The 17254-nt window shown below is 40.8% G+C and overlaps 2 protein-coding genes and 1 long non-coding RNA gene across 5 annotated transcripts in view; 1 reads left to right on the plus strand and 2 right to left on the minus strand.

Moving 5' to 3' along the window:
* The first annotated feature begins 390 nt into the window (after nt 1–390).
* Nucleotides 391–5812, plus strand: LOC119905468. Its single transcript, XR_005444823.1, has 2 exons — nt 391–569; nt 3342–5812. It is a non-coding gene; the product is annotated as an uncharacterized LOC119905468 (long non-coding RNA).
* LOC119905461 (homeobox protein Hox-C10a-like) lies at nt 1108–3918 on the minus strand. Its single transcript, XM_038722531.1, has 2 exons — nt 3189–3918; nt 1108–1385 (listed from the first exon to the last, which is right to left on the minus strand). Exons 1-2 carry the CDS (start codon nt 3901–3903, stop codon nt 1108–1110), a joined length of 993 nt encoding a protein of 330 aa, XP_038578459.1. The 5' UTR covers nt 3904–3918.
* Nucleotides 5813–10991: 5179 nt separating the features above from the next.
* Nucleotides 10992–17254, minus strand: part of hoxc11a (homeobox C11a) — an 84493-nt gene continuing 78230 nt past the window's right edge. The window contains exons 1-2 of one of the 3 annotated variants that reach the window (XM_038722540.1): nt 13390–14182; nt 10992–12008 (exon numbers count right to left, since the gene is read on the minus strand). In XM_038722540.1, the coding sequence (XP_038578468.1) occupies nt 11776–12008; nt 13390–14104 (948 nt within the window). In that variant the 5' untranslated portion in view covers nt 14105–14182 and the 3' untranslated portion in view covers nt 10992–11775. Of the gene's footprint in view, nt 12009–13389; nt 14183–17254 lie in introns of those variants that run through there. The other 2 variants (XR_005444825.1, XR_005444824.1) reach the window with 2 other exon arrangements.

Consider the following 17254-nt stretch of genomic DNA (forward strand, 5'->3'; position numbering starts at 1 on the left):
GCCACGAGAGCTGTCAAGCATCCTCCCCTGACAGATGGCATACTTTCCAAAACAGGAAATAAAAAATGTTACGTAGTCCTACCTTTACTTGCTTCCTGCAGACGCCTTCCCGGTGCGTTTAGTTATCCACGTGTGATGCCCGTTGTTATTATTGTTCCTGCAGCCGTCGCGGTCCCTTTTATCCACTATCTTTCTTATCTCATGCTCCCATGACGCTCCATTATCCCGGGTGGAGGCGGCTGCTCCTTCCAGCCCAGCGCCCCGGCTGGATCCTGCACATTGCAGTCTCTGCTGTGTGGATTAGCCCTCCTCCACACACACCTTTAAACGCATCTTTACTGCTGCAGCACATTATATTTGCAGATCATAAAATCCACCCCCAACGCTTTCCAGGGCGAACCTGACATTAGAATTTTATGACCTTGACTTACTGTGGTCACCTGGATAATATTTAAATCAACGTTATGGTCTCTCACTTCTATTAAAACTGCCATAATCTCCTTCTCTCATCCGCAGTGTCTCTCCCTCCCTCTCATTTGCACCACTATGCCAGGGGAAGGACAAAGTTGGTAATATCTTTCCGTTTTCCCCTCCTTTTTATTGTTTTGGACTCGTTTGCCATGACATAGCTTAATATCATCGTGTGCATGCACATTTCACTGCACGAATATGCCACAGCAACAGACACCAACGAAGAAGCTGCACAAGTGGCAAAGCATTCATTAGAGGACAGCAAAGTGAAACTGCTTGCAAGCCACGAGATATTTATAGACTGGTTGAGATTGCCTCCTCCTTTGGTTCATGTTATATCATAATTATCATTGCAAGGTAATATAATCCCTCAGCGTTCCAATGCTGCTGCAAGTGTTCACCTGCAGGCTAGTCTGCAGGTCAGAGCGTTTTCATATAGGAAGGCACGCTGTGTGTACGTGTACGTGAGTATGTATGTGCATATAAAGAGAAATTTGATAAATGATAAGTGAATGCATTATAAGATGACACATGCATGTCTATCTATATCTGCTGGTCATGTCTATGTATATGTATGTGAGTGTGTGTATGTGTGTGTGTAAGTTAATGTGAATGTGTTTGCAGGTAAAACTCTCCTCAGGAGTAATTATAAACTGCATTCGGCCCCCTTTCTCGGCTCTCCCTGTTGAGCTTCTTGAGCTTCATGCGTCTGTTCTGGAACCAGATCTTGACCTGTCTGTCGGTCAGGTTGATACTCCGGCTGATCTCCAGGCGGCGCTCCCGAGACAGATACATGTTGAACAAGAACTCCTTCTCCAGCTCCAACGTCTGGTGCTTTGTGTAGGGACACCGCTTCTTCCTCCCACTTTTGGCTTTTAACCAGCTTCCCGTTGTCTGTTCCGCGGATAAATCATCTACCGGAGCAAGAGAAAATAATGTATGAGCAACTGTGGCCAAATCCGTCATTTTGTGCAGAGATCATATGCAGCTTAATAACCTCCATCAATACATTGGATGCTAACGCACACTCCCGTATCTGAAATGCACATTCAATACCGTTAATCTGGATCAAAATGAGTAGTTTATAAGAACCGCTTTACCTGGGCGTGGACTCTCCGTGACTGTCGCTTCAAAAAATGAATATCAACCTATTGCTACAACTCCTACCGCTTGCAAATTGCTTTTGTGTGGTGTACAGCTATAATTAGATCAAATCAAAGTAGGGTGTGTAAGCACATCTTTTGTCTATGTTGGACCTCAGACTCCCATAAAATTTTATTACCTTTGCACACCGGAGCCAAGTGATTTTTTTTCGGAGGTTCATCCCAAAACAAAAGGAAGTCTCTGAAGCACAATACCATATTTAGAAAAAAAAATAAAGACCAAGAAACAAGGCATCTTCTTGATAGCAGGTCAAATCACACTGCTGCGCAATCAGTTAATTCCTTGATTAGGTTGCAGACTCTAGGGAATAACGCCTCTTTTACACACAAACACACACGCGACACGCAGGTTACACTAATAATTACCCTAAGGTGAACACTCAGTGTGTGGCCCACATTTAATCATTACCAAAAACATTTAATTCAGTAATATGGGATTAACAGGATGCATGCGCGCGCGCGCACACACACACACACACACACACACACACACACACACACACACATTTTGAGTCCTATTGCCTGCCTATGTCCTCCAATTAAATTAAAATAAAACGAAAGGAGCTTGTCGGCTGTCACGAATGAGGCTGCTAGCTAAAACCATAAAAAACACAACAAGCTGAAACTAATTTTAAATAAGAGCTAAAGAGAAATGGCAGAGGGGTGAGCAATAGCATTAGTTGTAGCTAGCATCAATTTATTAGCGGCATTAATAATAATAACAATAATAATAGTACGTGTGTGTTTAAAATATTTAATAGTAGCCTAACTATTTATTTAAAATCATGTATAACAGTAAATGTCATCCATATTCGTGGTTTTGTCCAACGGGGGAAAAAAATAAGACAAATTCGGTTCATTTAAGCTGCTACTGTTAGCATGAAGGAAAAGAAAGGAAAATTGTCCTCAGACGTGGACTTTAACTCCAAATAGTTATGTAGTAAAAACTGGTCTGAATTGTCCTGAATTATCGATACATCAAAGCAGAAAAGTGTGAATGTATTTATGAGAAATGCTGTTTAAATGTTCCCCGAGTTTTGTAATAAGCCAGGGCACTAGCCTGTATGACAAAAGGTTTTCAACTGTGCAGCAAAAAACAGTTGAATTTTATGTTGGCTCAATACCCTAATTTTGAGGCGTAAAACGGAGCTGTTAAAAATGGTTAAGTCTCACAATGTAAATGACCCATGTAGGAGAGAAAGTGAGAGTGTGATACGTGTATGTGTGTGAGCGTGTTTATTTCAATGATAACTGCCCATCTCACATTCTCACATTAATGGAAAGGTGTTAAATACCACGGGCACCATAACCCCTGCTAGGCGAGGCTGTCAAATGCCCATACAGCCCATATGACTGCCATCAAACACAAGCCTGCACTATAAGGCCACGATGCACACAGCATTTAATAACTCTTGCGAATATTATATGGAAACTGTCTCCACATGGTCTGTGGTATGTATGTGTGTGTTTGTATGCATGGAGGTGTGCGTGTGTGTACACGTGTATCACGGAGGAGGAGGAGGAGGAGGAGGAGGGTATAGTATAATGTTCTACCTTTTAATTCCCCGTCCGAGTTATCTGAACAGCTGTCACTCTTGGCCTTCTCTTCCTTCCTGCTCTGACTCTCATCTGTCTTTAAAACCTCTCTCGCTGTCTCCTGCGCCGCTTTGCTGCATCTTATTGTCGATTCTGGTGCTGATTCAACAGATGTCGCCAAGTGGGTCATAGAGAAGCCGGAGGGGAACTGCTGGCCGTCCTGCTGCGGCCTCTCTCCGTTGTACACCTGGAAACAGGCGCTGGACGAGGCGGCTGTTTGCTCAGGCCGGCAGCTATTGTCTCCAAGCCGGATGTAAGTAGCAGACTCTGTTGTCTGCTTCCCCTTATTGCTGTCATCCTGATAGAGGCAACAAAACGCCTCCTCTTTGACGTTGCCCGCTGGAAACGAGCAGGGTTGTAAACACTGGGCAACAGGTTGCTCGTCCCTGCTGGTTTTGGAGCCTGGGGTCCATGTGGCCAGCTGTGTTGACAGGTAGGGCGCATCCTGGAAGCCGCTGAGCTGCAGACCGCCCGGAGGAACATCGTCTCTTTTGGAGAGTGAAGATGGTCCAACCTTCCCAATGTTTCTCATCACTGAATATCCGTACTCTGCAGCTGTGTGGATGTACATTCCGGGGTTGCTGGAATAACCCTCACCCCTGAAGGAAGATGATCCTCCCATTAAGGAATCCATCAGGAAGTTCCCGGGCGCTATGTTATTCGGACATGTCATTTTTGCATTTGGCAACACGGTAATCGTTTGGTGTGTTCCACTGCTCTGAAGTACGGGATTTACCAGGAGAATAAGGACAGTAGGATGCTGACATCTTTTGGAGGGGGGTGCAAAATATCAGTAACATAATTATGGATGTTAGGAGACATGTCATGTGATTTTTAGACCAATAGCTGCGTGGAAGTGGCCTTGATGCTTCAGACTGACGTGACGTCAGCGCGGTCAAGTTGGGAAACCTGGAGGGTTTTTGATGGAGCAAGAGCGCCACCTAGCGACCGTTTGCTGGTCAGGACAGCAGGGCCACACCAGTGGGAACAAAGGACGGCTGCTGCAGCAATGAATTTATTTGTAAGGCTCTTACTACGTGGCTTTTGAGTATTTTAATTCTGTTTAATCTGGAACTTCTGATGTTTGAAAGGAAATCCATGTAGTCAACATGTGATTTCCTTTTCACCCTGGTGCCAGGGCAATGGAGATGAAGCCATCGCGGATTTGTCACAAGAAAGAGTGCATTTTGTGTCAGTTCTTTTTGTTGTTTTCATCTATTTGCTTTGTTGTTGCCACCGATTTAGCAAGGTAAGCTGTCCGGTGTGTTATTAAAAAGAAAACTAGAACAGAAATGTGGAATTCTTTGTGAATTTTAAACCAAAAAACAACAACTAGGTTTTAACCCTTGACGTTGTGAAGTAGCCTAAAAATGACATGTTGGTTTTTGCATTTTACCTGCTAAATTTAAGATTGTGATATGATAGCCTATATGAAATGTATTTTACTGGCATCCTTTTGTAGATAGACAGTACATTCAATGCATTAAACACCACGGCCTTGTCTTTTATTTCTTTTATTGATTGAGGGCCAAATATTTTTCTTCCTAAGACTTTACGACAACAGAATTACACTAGACTTTGTTTTTAAAAAAGCAAACACATTAGATGTTATTTGACCAATTAGTAAACTTTCACTAGATTGGGATAACTGAAGCCGCACTTGGCTCTTTACCTGGTTATTTTCTTGAAATGGGCTACAAATTATTAAGTAAACAGTGGAATTTGTACGCTAGTGGACGGTGGACCTATAACGATATTAATTATTGTGGTGTAAAAGGAAAGTCATCAGTATTATTTTCAGGATGTTCCTTGATCTGTTACATAATGAAAAGCATGTGTTTTCAATATGTAACAGATCTGAAATTAACAATCTTACTGGCGTTTTTGTTTTTATTCGCAGACTAGTTGCGGGCCAGAAGAGCTGGTTTGTGAATTGTGGCTCTCGTTTAGCTTCGCTTTTTCAAGTATTTATGCACAGATACTTTTTAAAAACAATTCTCCTTCTCTCATCAGCTCTAATCAGATGCTATCAACATTACCATAAGAGTTTAATTTTGTCACAGTCAGGTGAAAACATTCAGGGCTATGTAGAATACCACTGCGAAACACGAATACAGTGAATATGAAAAATAAGCAGGTTACACTCCTCTTAGTCACTGAAACTGATTTCGAATACACGTATTTTAAAACATCTAAATAAATAAAAAACATGAATATAGGCCACTAATGTTATTGTGATAGCCTCATAACGACTGGATAGAGAGAAAATGTTGTTGGATAAAGCCCACAGTAAATAGTTAATCTGTGATTTTTTGTTACTTTAATGAATTAGTTTTTAACACACATAATACTTTTTTGTCACTCCGTATCTCCGTATATCATCACCCTGAACAGATTCAAATAAGCATTATAGTCTGAACTGTTCTTGTCAGTTGTACTTTCAACAGTTTCAGTCCTATTCTGCGCGCGTGTGTCTTAAATTTGTAATAAATCTGCATTCTTTTTTTATTTATTTTTTTAGCCTTGTTAAATGACACTTTCTGTTACTGGGAGACAATAAAGTTATCTTGTGTTCAGTTACAGATCCTCGTTTCTTCCAATGATGTGTCATGTGTTGTGTTACTCCAGGCCTGGGGTTTTCTGTGCTGCAGAAAGTACACTTTTATCCAGTCCAAACAAACCCGCAGTTACTCGAAAGAATACAAATACAAACACACTGCTGCTTCACTCGCTCGTTTTAAACAAAATGTTTATATTAAATTATATATATATTTATGTGTGTGTGTGCGTGTGTGTGTGTGTGTGTGTGTACCAACAGATCTCTAGCAAACATTTAAAAACTCCAACAGCAGATACTGCTGGCATGCATTTAGCGAGTTTAAAATGTTGAAATCATTAACCACTGCTATGCGGGTGTGCTTGTATCCTAGTTGGTTTGAGAGAAACGTGCACGCGCGCCTGTCTATCTGTCTGTTCAGTTCAGACTTATTTTCAAAGACAAGGGCAAGATATATTATCAATGTATGTCTTGGAATATTTGTCCTCATTTGCATAAACAGTGATGCTTCAAGATGAGACAGAGCCTTTGCTTGACTGTGATGCACTAATTGTAAGTGAAATAAATATTTAATAAACGCCAGTGTATTTGTCATTCTCCATGCCCTATTCTTCACATTTATAAAATAAATGCGGACTGTCATATCTACAGATTGCTGATGTGGGGTGAAAAACTTGCCTCTTCAGTTTTTGTGACTTTTACATTAATTGCGGATCCACGGATAACGTGGTCTTATGGGCGTGGACAACATCTTGGGCTCATGAAACCCTTAGAAACTCATAATATAAACAATAAACTGGCATGCACCAATATGGTAAATCATTTTATGCAGTTACTTCAACCAAAAACAGGAAAATGCTGGAATAAAAGCTTTTTAAGGATCTTGTTTTCACACTCCATCTTTCTTTAATCCACATACACACAGCCTCATGTATGGACACGTTAATAACCACACCTAATGTATGGCCCACCTCACAAAACTTACCCCACTGACACACACACACACACAAACTGCTTTATGACACATTCACACCTAGCCTGCAGGCTATACCTCAAACTCTCCCCAATACAAAAAAAGTCATGTACATAAAAACAAATGATATGTGTACAACTTTGCAGGGACCACTGAGCTCTAGATAATGGTTAAATTTCACAAGAGCTGCAGAGAACATTGTGATGGCTCCGTCTTAGTATATCATAGACCTGGCAGTGCAGGAAAATATGCATTATGTCGTCATATAGACCTGAAATGATAAAGGAAACCGTAGACTTGTGGAATGTCACACACCTGACAGACCTGCCACAGACGTAATAACAGGAGTTTGTGATTTAATCATTTTGCCAGTAAGACAGCAGATCTACCCATCATCAGCTTATTAATCCTACATTTGTAAGAACAAAACGGCTATTTTTAAAAAAAATGGAAGAAAGCTTTCGCTGAGCAGGCATACCTTTCTGCTTCCGTAAAAAAAAAGCGCTGTTTACCCAAATCTATTTCTCTGGTGGAAACACGAACGCAATTTCAAGAAAAAGACACTCCATTTGCAACGAGGATAGTGTTGCATGCTAACATTTAATGTTTTTTTTTGTCTAGGCCTATGTGTGCATGCTGTATTTTTGCATACATTAAACCCTCAGGAATTTCCTCACACACTAACACTGCTCGCTAACGTGTAACCTACCCTGAGCGCGCGCGCACGCACACACACACAGAGTTGACTCCAACTGTAACACCGTCTTTACACTTGTCTAAAGTAGAGTCAGCACTTTCACCACTAAATTATCGACCAATTGATTGCAAACCTGGAGGCTGTAACCATATTACAAACAGGTATGGGTGTTGAATGCTGCGGGACAGGCGGCATGGTAGCGGGTTTCCTTATTGTACTACTAATCATGAGCCACTGGGGCGACACAACTAATTTGCTCCTGGCAGCCACTTTGAAATATCTTTCCAGTTGGATGTGAGGAGGTTCTGCTTTGTGTCCTCTTTCATGCTGCTGTCCACTCAGTGCACAACTGGAAATTTATGGTGTCAGAATCATGTAAGTTCTTAATTAAAAACAAGAGTAGTAACTGCCATCAAAGTACAGCAGTATTACATTATTACCACTGACTACCACACCAAATACACACTACAAGCTGCCATTTCTTCAACTTAAAACTTGCTGTAAATTACAGTCAGACTAAGCTTGGTGGCAACAATAAATAAATAGGGTACACATGCGCGAATGTAAATTCAAGCGTTTTGAGAGTTATTTGGTTGCAGCAATAGCAAGAGCTCGTTTTACAGCGTCGAACTGTTTTATGGCCCTATAGAACAGGATAGGTGCTGGGATGCGAGTAGCACACTGTAGTATAAAACCATTCAATAGCCTATAACCCCTTGATTAGTATCTGCAGAGAAAAAAACAGGAATTCCACTGCATTTACTTTCCAAATAAAACACAATAACAATTAACAAATTATAACTGATGAATAATTGCCTTAAATCCATAACTAAATATCTGGAAACGTTACTAATTTCATATTAGGAAAAAAAACATTTTACTACTTTTTTGTATTGTTCTAGCTTTATTTATAGATTTCCCCTAAGCTGTTAATTGTATTGCCACGAGAAAAAAAAATGGTGTTTTGTTTTTTTTGGTATTCAGTGAGTAAGATGTCATTCCTCATGCCGTCATATTATTTTAGTTAGATTTATGGGCCTTCGAGAATAATCTCACAATGTTATATATAAATTCAAACTCTTCTTTGTAATAAAAAAAAAATTTGTTTACAGCCTTGATATATTTCTTAAATAAAAGAAAAGCCCCCCCCCCCCCCCCCCCCCCCCCCCCCCACACACACACACACACACACACCCGTTTGTTTCATCTACATAAAAACACACCGCCATTTTCCTTAACCACAACACCCAAGTGCACAAGCCAGCCTGAAGCATGTGGCAAGAGCTGCATTCCAGTGGACCGTCCCTCTGACACACACCACATCACCAAGAGGTTGTCTCCACGGCCACTACTCTGATGTCACCGAGGCATCCATCTCAGGAAAACGTTTTCAAGATCCCGTTGAGGAAACAAAACAGTGCAGAGGCCGGGAGACTCCTGGCCCCCGTGTGGTTGATAGACAACATTTGAAGAAGCCTCTGCAGCGCTCTCTGTTAGTGACGTTGTGTGTTGGAGAAACCTACAAATTAGCCTACCCGCGTCACCGTCCCAGGGCCAAGGTTGGTGGGAGTGGCAAGAGAGGGGCTCCTATAGCCTTGATCTCCGCCAGTTTGCATATCCTTTCTTTTGTCAGAACGAACCCCTGTCCTCCCTGATATTACACTGACATATGCAGATTGACACGGAGAAAATACCTGCCACGTTTTCGCTGATATGTGCACTACACAGTGTATCACGTGGATACAATCAGAGCGAGTTTTTCCATCGTCCTTTTATTTCCCTTCATTATATAAAAAAATTAAAACCCTAGCCAAGTCCTTAACCTTTTGATCTTACAGTGCAGACATTTGCATGAATATGTGTTCACTTCATTCTGAGTTTTTAGTTCTTTGAACCTTGCACAGCAGCCGGAGCACGAGTGACTTCTAAACTCAGGAATCAAAGGATGCACTGACCCACGCACGCTCGCACAAACCGTCATATTTGCACTTACAGAACCACCCATTACGACAAGCACACTGCGACAGCCACACACCAACCTGTTTTTTTCTTTAGAGAATACAAATACAGGCCTACAGTTTATACCAACGTGGTTTAAAACGTCTCATGCGTGAAAACGTATACATTTTACAGGGACAATAAAGTGTATTTACTGGGCGTGCTAAAGCTGGCAAAGTTACCTGCTGTAGCTTAATGCGAGGGGTCAAAGTTGGTCTCTGTACACATTCCATTTTCTGTTCCCACTCACTCTCATTGGCCCATTCCGCCGCTGCACACATTTCCGGGCTAAAGGGGCTCCTTGATTCCACTTTATTGCAGCGGGTTAAAGGTGAAGGCCTTGACATTATTGAAGTTCAAAGACTACATTTAATTATAAATTGTAGTTAATGCACACGTGCAATCGCCATGCACATATGCTGGGGACACACATACGAAATACACATGCGCTCACATAAGGCGCGCACACACAAACACACACAGGCTAATTGAGAAAAAAAGAACATGCCAATTATGATTTCCTTTCCCCTAGCTATCTCTTGTTATAACTCCAAACACATGGCCCAATTAGTCAACAATTATTTATTCATAGCTGATGTGTTGAAACAGGCGACGTTTGGGGTCAGCTCAGACAAATAGACTATTATTTCAAATGCTTGACAATCTCTGAGCTGCAACACATTGGGATTTTCACAAGGTCTTTCACATGCCAAACCTTAAAAATAATAATAATAATTATATATTATATATACATATACATCTTTACTCAGAAAAAGACTGGATTTGCTGCGCCTTCCAAATTTTGAGATCAGAAGAGTGGCGGACATGACGGGTGTGCAGAGGGGGTTGGGGGTTTGGTTTGACGTTGCAGACTGCACAGACCGAGTTCATGTCGAAAGCTCTTGGCAAGTCTCCCCCCCCCCCAGCTTTGGACATCCAGTCTTGCTTGTTTACTATTTACTGCGGAAGTGAACGCCATTCCCCCCCGAACAGACGGTGCAATTAAGAGAAAAAAATAGCCATTTAGTGCCTCTGTCTTTATGGCAGTGTCTAGACTACAAGAGTGGCGATTCCATTTAGTGGGCACTAAAAGAGGTTATCATTCCACTCTCTTTCTCTACATTTCTAAGATCTTGGCTCTATCTTCGTTTAACACGCTTGCTAAATTGTAAACATGATCTTTCAGAGCGGTGTAATCTTTCAATATCCTAAAATCTGACAAGTATAGGCCCGCCGACACTATTTCCTTAGTTTCACAACCGCCACCAAATTTACCACAGCAAATGTGTTTATTATTGAGAACTGGCCATTAACACAAGTTAAAAACCGTCCTAATGTTATGTGTGTAGGCCAACAGTTTTAGCATATACACATATTTATGAGTAGTTGCCATCTCCAAAAGGCGTCTGACTCACGACGAAGCAAAAGCAGCAAACATTGCGGCTGTCAGGAATAAATACATAGTCATACTAGTGATGGTAATTGTGATAATAATGGTAATGGTAGCACAAAAAGCACATAGTCGTTGAGTTTTGCCTATATGTTTCTGTTTATTTCATAGGTATTATATTAATGATACATAGGCCAGCAATCTGTTCCTCTTCTCTGGACTCCAAAGCATCAATGTTTTAAGCAAATAATTTAACGAGTGTTGACGTTAAAGCTGTTAAAGTTGTGTGGGCAGTGTACTGAAAAATAGCAGCAGGGATAGGGGAAAGGAAATTCAACATTTACGCCTATTTACAGTCACGAATGCACATTGCATAGGCTACTCTGTACATGGGGAGATATACTTTCACAGATTGGACGTCACAGTTCTTAGTGGAGAAAAATGCAGCCTGGAGATTTTTGCTATAGCTTGTTCATACCCCGCTCGCGAAATAATTAGATAATAATATGCTATATACATAGACCAGAGAGAAGGGGAAGAGCTAAAAGTTGTCTGCGCAATAAGGATTCAAATTATTTGTTACATTTGATATTTTTAACAACAAATATGTCTATATGAACAATAGAATAAACACAACGGAGAATCGTGATAAATAGAGGGACATATTCAAGAACAGCATAGGTATAAATGATTATTCTAACCATGTAGGCCTTGCTGGGGACCAGCTAGAAATACACCGCCGCCGGTAGGGCAATAAGAAAATGGCGACTTTATCCCATGCAGGCCTTTTACTCCCACTGTCCACTTTAACATTGCACTGTTGGTGATATGGGCTCCTTTAGAAAATGGTTATGCCCATGATTACAATTCAGTGAGATAAGAGTAGGCCTTAATGTCACTGACCAAGACTGTGACACTTTCTGCTCGTGCTCACAATAGGGGGTTTCCAGAGAAGTACTGGAGGCGATCTCTGCTCAGCTTCTTCTCTTTCATTCTTCTATTCTGAAACCAAATTTTAACTTGGCGGTCGGTGAGGTTTAACATTCGGGAAAGCTGAAGCCTTTTCTCTTTGTTGATGTAAACGTTAAAGAAGAATTCCCGCTCCAGCTCTCGGATCTGAAACTTGGAATATGGACACCTCTTCTTCCTTGTACGGGGAGTGCCTGAAGAAGGAAAAAAATATATACAATTCAAAATAACATCAGCGTGGCACGGGACATAGCAACAAAATCACACGAATTAACAATAAGAGGCTACATACAAAAATGGGCTTCAGTGCTGAGGTAACTATTGATATTGCAAGATGCAAAGAATTTTGTCTCAGTGGCATTAGTAATGATAACGTTTCAGTCAACATTCATCAAGCAAAGTAGCAGAGGATATCAGATAAACCAGCCATAAAGAGTGTTAAATATCAGAATCGCTTGGAGAGGAAATAATATCAACTTACCGGCTCTAAGTACGTGTTTATCTGTTATAAATATACAACAACAAAAGTATTTGAGCGCATTATGTACGTCACATTCCTCTGGAGCTAAACTAACAATTTACACAATCTTTTGGCAGTGAGTTGAAATGCACTGGCCATGTTTGCAATGGCCTATGCAGACCTCTGTGGCCCTGTAAGTTCTTATCAAACAGGTGACTGGGGAAATATATATATTTTTAATAGTTATTTTTTGTGGGGAACACTAGCCTCAGTTAGCTTGTATCTGCAGCCTGATGGGCTAAAACAATGTAGGCTGAAAACAAATAGGACCTGTGTGATACAATAACAGCCACTTCAACACTTAAAAACAAGCATAATAGTACTTTATGCTAGCCATTTAAGTAAACAGTAATGTCAGCTTGCTTGCAACTCATTATTAGAGGCCAAATGCAAACCTAAATGGATTTGGACTGAAGCTTTTTTTCCAGCGGCTATTGAGGAAATAGGAATAATTTGCAGACCTATGCAAAACACAAAGACAAGCAAAACACCACTCAATTCTGTACAACTGATCATTTATTGTCTGCTGGTAAATGGAGGAAACGTTCTAATAGATTAGATAGATAAGATAGACAGACAGATAGATAGATAGATAGATAGATAGATAGATAGATAGATAGATAGATAGATAGCATTTAACCTTAAAGTGTATAATACTCTGTGCAGCATGTCTTTTGCGGGCAAACCCAGTGCTAAAAGAAAATTCACAAGACGCCAAAAGCAATGTTCTGCCCAATTGGTTTTTACTCTCGACAGCCCAACGAGAAAATCCTTTAAAATGCCCAACGCAAGTTCATGATCAAAGTTAACATTTGTCACAATAGCTCTCTCTTAAAAATTTCACAGACTCTCACCATAGAGGCGTCTGTGTATAACATCTCCTTTTTTTCAAAGCGCTTTCCCATCGTAAAAATTCTTCTCGTTGCAAGAAAGAGCTTTGTAGGGTTATAATAAAATCCTTTGAATGCTTATAAAACTCCACATAAAATCTGACCGACAAAACACCGGGCTAGTCCCCTTAACCTTCCCCCATTTTACTGCTTCGGTATACCTACTCGAGTGGCTGCTCTTGCTGGCGTTGCCGTCCTTGGTTGTTGCGGAAGAAGAAGTGCATGAGCCTGAATTTGTATGTTCTTCCTCATCTTCTGGGTCTTTTTCCTGCTCCGCGGCTCCGGGTACAGAGGCTGTGGGCTGCTGCTGCTGCTGGGAGTCGCTTTCCAGCTTTCCCCCCTCGCCCTTTTGTAAACAATTGTCTGACTGATTGTCCGTGCTGCTGCAGTATGCGGTCTCAAAAAAGCGGTCGAAACCTTGCGGGAGGACGTTGTTTTTCCCCACGCCGGAGTAAAAACCTGTGGAAGGGTGATTGGAGCCCGGATGGGTATGATGGTGATGGTGGTGGCTGTACACACTCTCGTTCTTCATAAGCATTTCTGTCATGGTGGATGGTGGAAGACAGTCCCTATGCACCAGATCCTCTCCCGAGTAGCACGATGCATAATTGCTTCTGTGGTGCCATTTACTAGCAGGGTCCAAGCCGTATGAAACTTCCCGTACCGGCTGTACTTGAGACAGATTTGTGGAATAAGGGTAGCTGATTTGCCGGGACGGGGCCTGTGGAAGAAACGAGGAGACGGCAGAAAACTCGGGGACGTAGTAGGTGCAGCTGGGGAGGTAGATGTTGGACGCGCAGCCCGTCCTGTCCCCAAACTCGGATGTCCGGTCTTTGCGCGTCTGGGAGCAGAAGTTGCCCAGATTCACCGAGTTAAACATCTTTCTCACTCTCGTACTCCGTACTATAGATAGATGTTTTGGATACGAGCTGCAGCAGAAGGGAAAAATTTGGGAAGGCGAGATGACGCGCAATCCGTCTAAGTCGCCCCGCAGACACGTGATCGAAAGTAGATATTGTCATATATCAATTTGGAAGAGTTGGATGTGTAGGAGTGGTTGGCTTTAGGTAAGATCTCCGAGGTTCAAACGAATAATTTTCAAACACCACAGGCGCACTAAAACGAAAACAGCAACAGATTCCTGTTTGCTGCCTTATGACAATTAGAGAGATGTGTGCTGTGAGTGTTTATGTTTATGGGCTGGTGGTAGGCTAGCTAAACAGCTACAGCTCCTTAAACAGGCATAGTACTACAAACTGTATAGTGAGCTCATTGACATGCATTTGTGTTATGACATATGCATTATTAAGTTTTACAAGTAAGATTATTCTAATTATTATTATACTAATTACTATTAATCACTATTACTGAGAGTGAGAGTGGCTATCCCTGTCAAGAAAACTATTAGACCCCAGGCAATTTTAATATTTTAATCACAGAATGAGGAATTATTATCACTTACACTATTCCACACAGTTCAAAATCTGCATTAACAAAGTACTATACCTCAGTAATCGCTGTGCATGTAACCCAAATAAGGTGTAAGCCGCAGTCCCATGAGTCTAATCGGCGTTTCACTATTTACTAAAACTTTAACAGATCACAGTGAATGACTCGCGTTCTCCTGCAAACCTCTGAGACACCACAGAGACTTTTTACACTGTTGTCTGTGAATATGCAGGAGGGTCTTTTCACATGGATTATATTATTTGTTTTTATCCATGTTTATTCTTTAATAGTGACTACACGAGTCTGCTGCACACATGGCGCCATTAAACAAAAGGCGTGGATGAGCCGGGCTCATCTATTTGAAATAATGCCACATATGAATTCGTCATCCATTTTATTTTGGCTTTTTTTCCTCTTTCACCAAATGAGAAACCTCGTTACACTGAACCACTGGTGGACGACTATAATCATGTTGTAAAATGAAGTAGAACCAACGGTTAGGCAATGTGGACTACACAGCGTGCATGCAAGCTAAAGCAATCGTCTCACTGTCATTATTCACTTTGACTTTGGATCATGACAGAGCCCATGGAGGACAACTGCGCAATTCAAGAACCAAGTTCCTGCAGGAGTGCTACCAGTAAAGCCCTGGTACCAGGCATCTCCTTCAATGGGAATGTGCCCTGATGACATAAACACAAACAAAAGTTTTTGTTTTTTTGTAACACCCTTAAATGGCCGGATCCAACAGTATTCCGCTTTGGATTTGTAATTGACAACACCGCAATGTGTGAGCCTCTTACTCACTCACCCACTTTAGTCAATCAAATTAAATGTTTTAGGTTGCATATTTTGTCTATAAGCTTCGAATCAGAGCAAAAATTAGAATGTATCCGACGTTTCCCTCTCAAATTAAATAATTCCCAGCTTATGTGATCATTTCATTTTCCACCAGAACGTAAACATTTACCTGTGGACGACTATTAAAATGTTTTTAAATAAATTGTAATAAATGAATGGTTTGGAGAAAAGAGCACATGGCTGTTCTTTCCTGCGTCATTGTAAACTTTTAATTGTACTGTTGAGAGCCATCTTCAAATCTTTATAGACTAACTGATACTTTCACAAGGTGAAATTAATATGATGGCCCATTGTTTATGATTATAGGCTATTTCCTAAATGTTGCAAAAGATTCTAGAATTATTATATAATATTCCAATAACACTATCGTCCTACTACAATCACCTGTGTTGTTTAGAAATCATGGAAAACAAAGTTAGTGTCTCTGGTGAATTCGGACAGCAAGGAGAAGAACAAGCAACATCATCAGACCTCAGCATTGGAAATGAGAGTCCATTGCAGGCGTATTTGTGGAAAAAAGGTGGCATTGGCATTAGCTTGTTTACTACCCATACAGACAAAAGGTTGTCTCACATGATGCATCCTGCATCCAAGTACAAAGAAAGCAGACAGCTGTCCAGACACAGCACTTGAATTTGACCACTAAAATCCTCTGTATGTCCACCATAAAACTCTGAATGGCTGTAGTAACGCTAAATCCCTTTGTTCTACAGAAAACCATAAACTCTGAGAATGAGAGGAATTTGGATTTCAGCAACTAGATATTCTGCAACTTAAAAAAAAAAAGCACCAGTGCGCTGAATGTTCACACCGAACACCATAAGGCATTTTCTACAACTTGGTTTTGGGTGTCCATTTAATGCAGAAGTGTAGGCCACTGATAGGGGAATGAAAGCAATTTCAGTCAAATTTATCAAAATAAGAGACATTGTGAACGTGGCAAACAGAACGGGGAAAAAATACATTTTATAAGTGTATTTGTGCCCGTGAAGCACAGCTACTGATATAATTTTTGGTAGATGAACAACCGCAGCTATGGAAATATTTGTGTAAACATACCGGCCTGTGGCCTGTGTAGACAGATGCTCGACACATGCTGCAGCAGCATTAGTGTTGTGTAGTTGCATAACAATAATCATAATTCGCACATAAAAGTATTTGTCACTGCCTGTTTGAACCGTGTGAAATAATAAAATACAAAACGCAGGGCTTAAATATGAAGTTCTATTTCTACAAAACTGAAAAGCCGCCATACTAATTGGCCTATAATAAAGGTTCTGAATTACAACATCGAAAATGTAAATGTATGTCAACATTACTCTGATTATAATATCATCTGTAGGGAAAAAAAAGTCCCATGGCAATAAATAAAAACTACAAACTTTTCTTTCAGCAGGCAATAACAGAACCAAAGCAGACAGTCCAAAACAATATTGTCAAATCATTTCCTCATCATAATCATGTCAATGATGCGTATTAGCGCGCTATAAATAAGTAATGTGAGGGTATGAATAAGTGATACACTAATAAAATTCAAAAGTTAGGGCTGCTGATCAAGACAACTGAAAAGGAATTTAAAAGACTACACAATAGACAAGAGGAATTAAGGTGTTTAAACGAATGGGGAATAGCACTCCTGGTAGCCTTTAAGTCGCAGTATTTGTCATAATGTGGCAAAATATGACCAGTCGACGTCTATCACTTGGCAATATCCGCCTTC

The sequence above is a fragment of the Micropterus salmoides genome, unplaced genomic scaffold (assembly GCF_014851395.1).
Source record: "Micropterus salmoides isolate LMB-PRFRI ecotype aquatic unplaced genomic scaffold, ASM1485139v1 Ms_hic_scaffold_16, whole genome shotgun sequence".
Taxonomy (NCBI): Eukaryota; Metazoa; Chordata; class Actinopteri; order Centrarchiformes; family Centrarchidae; genus Micropterus; species Micropterus salmoides.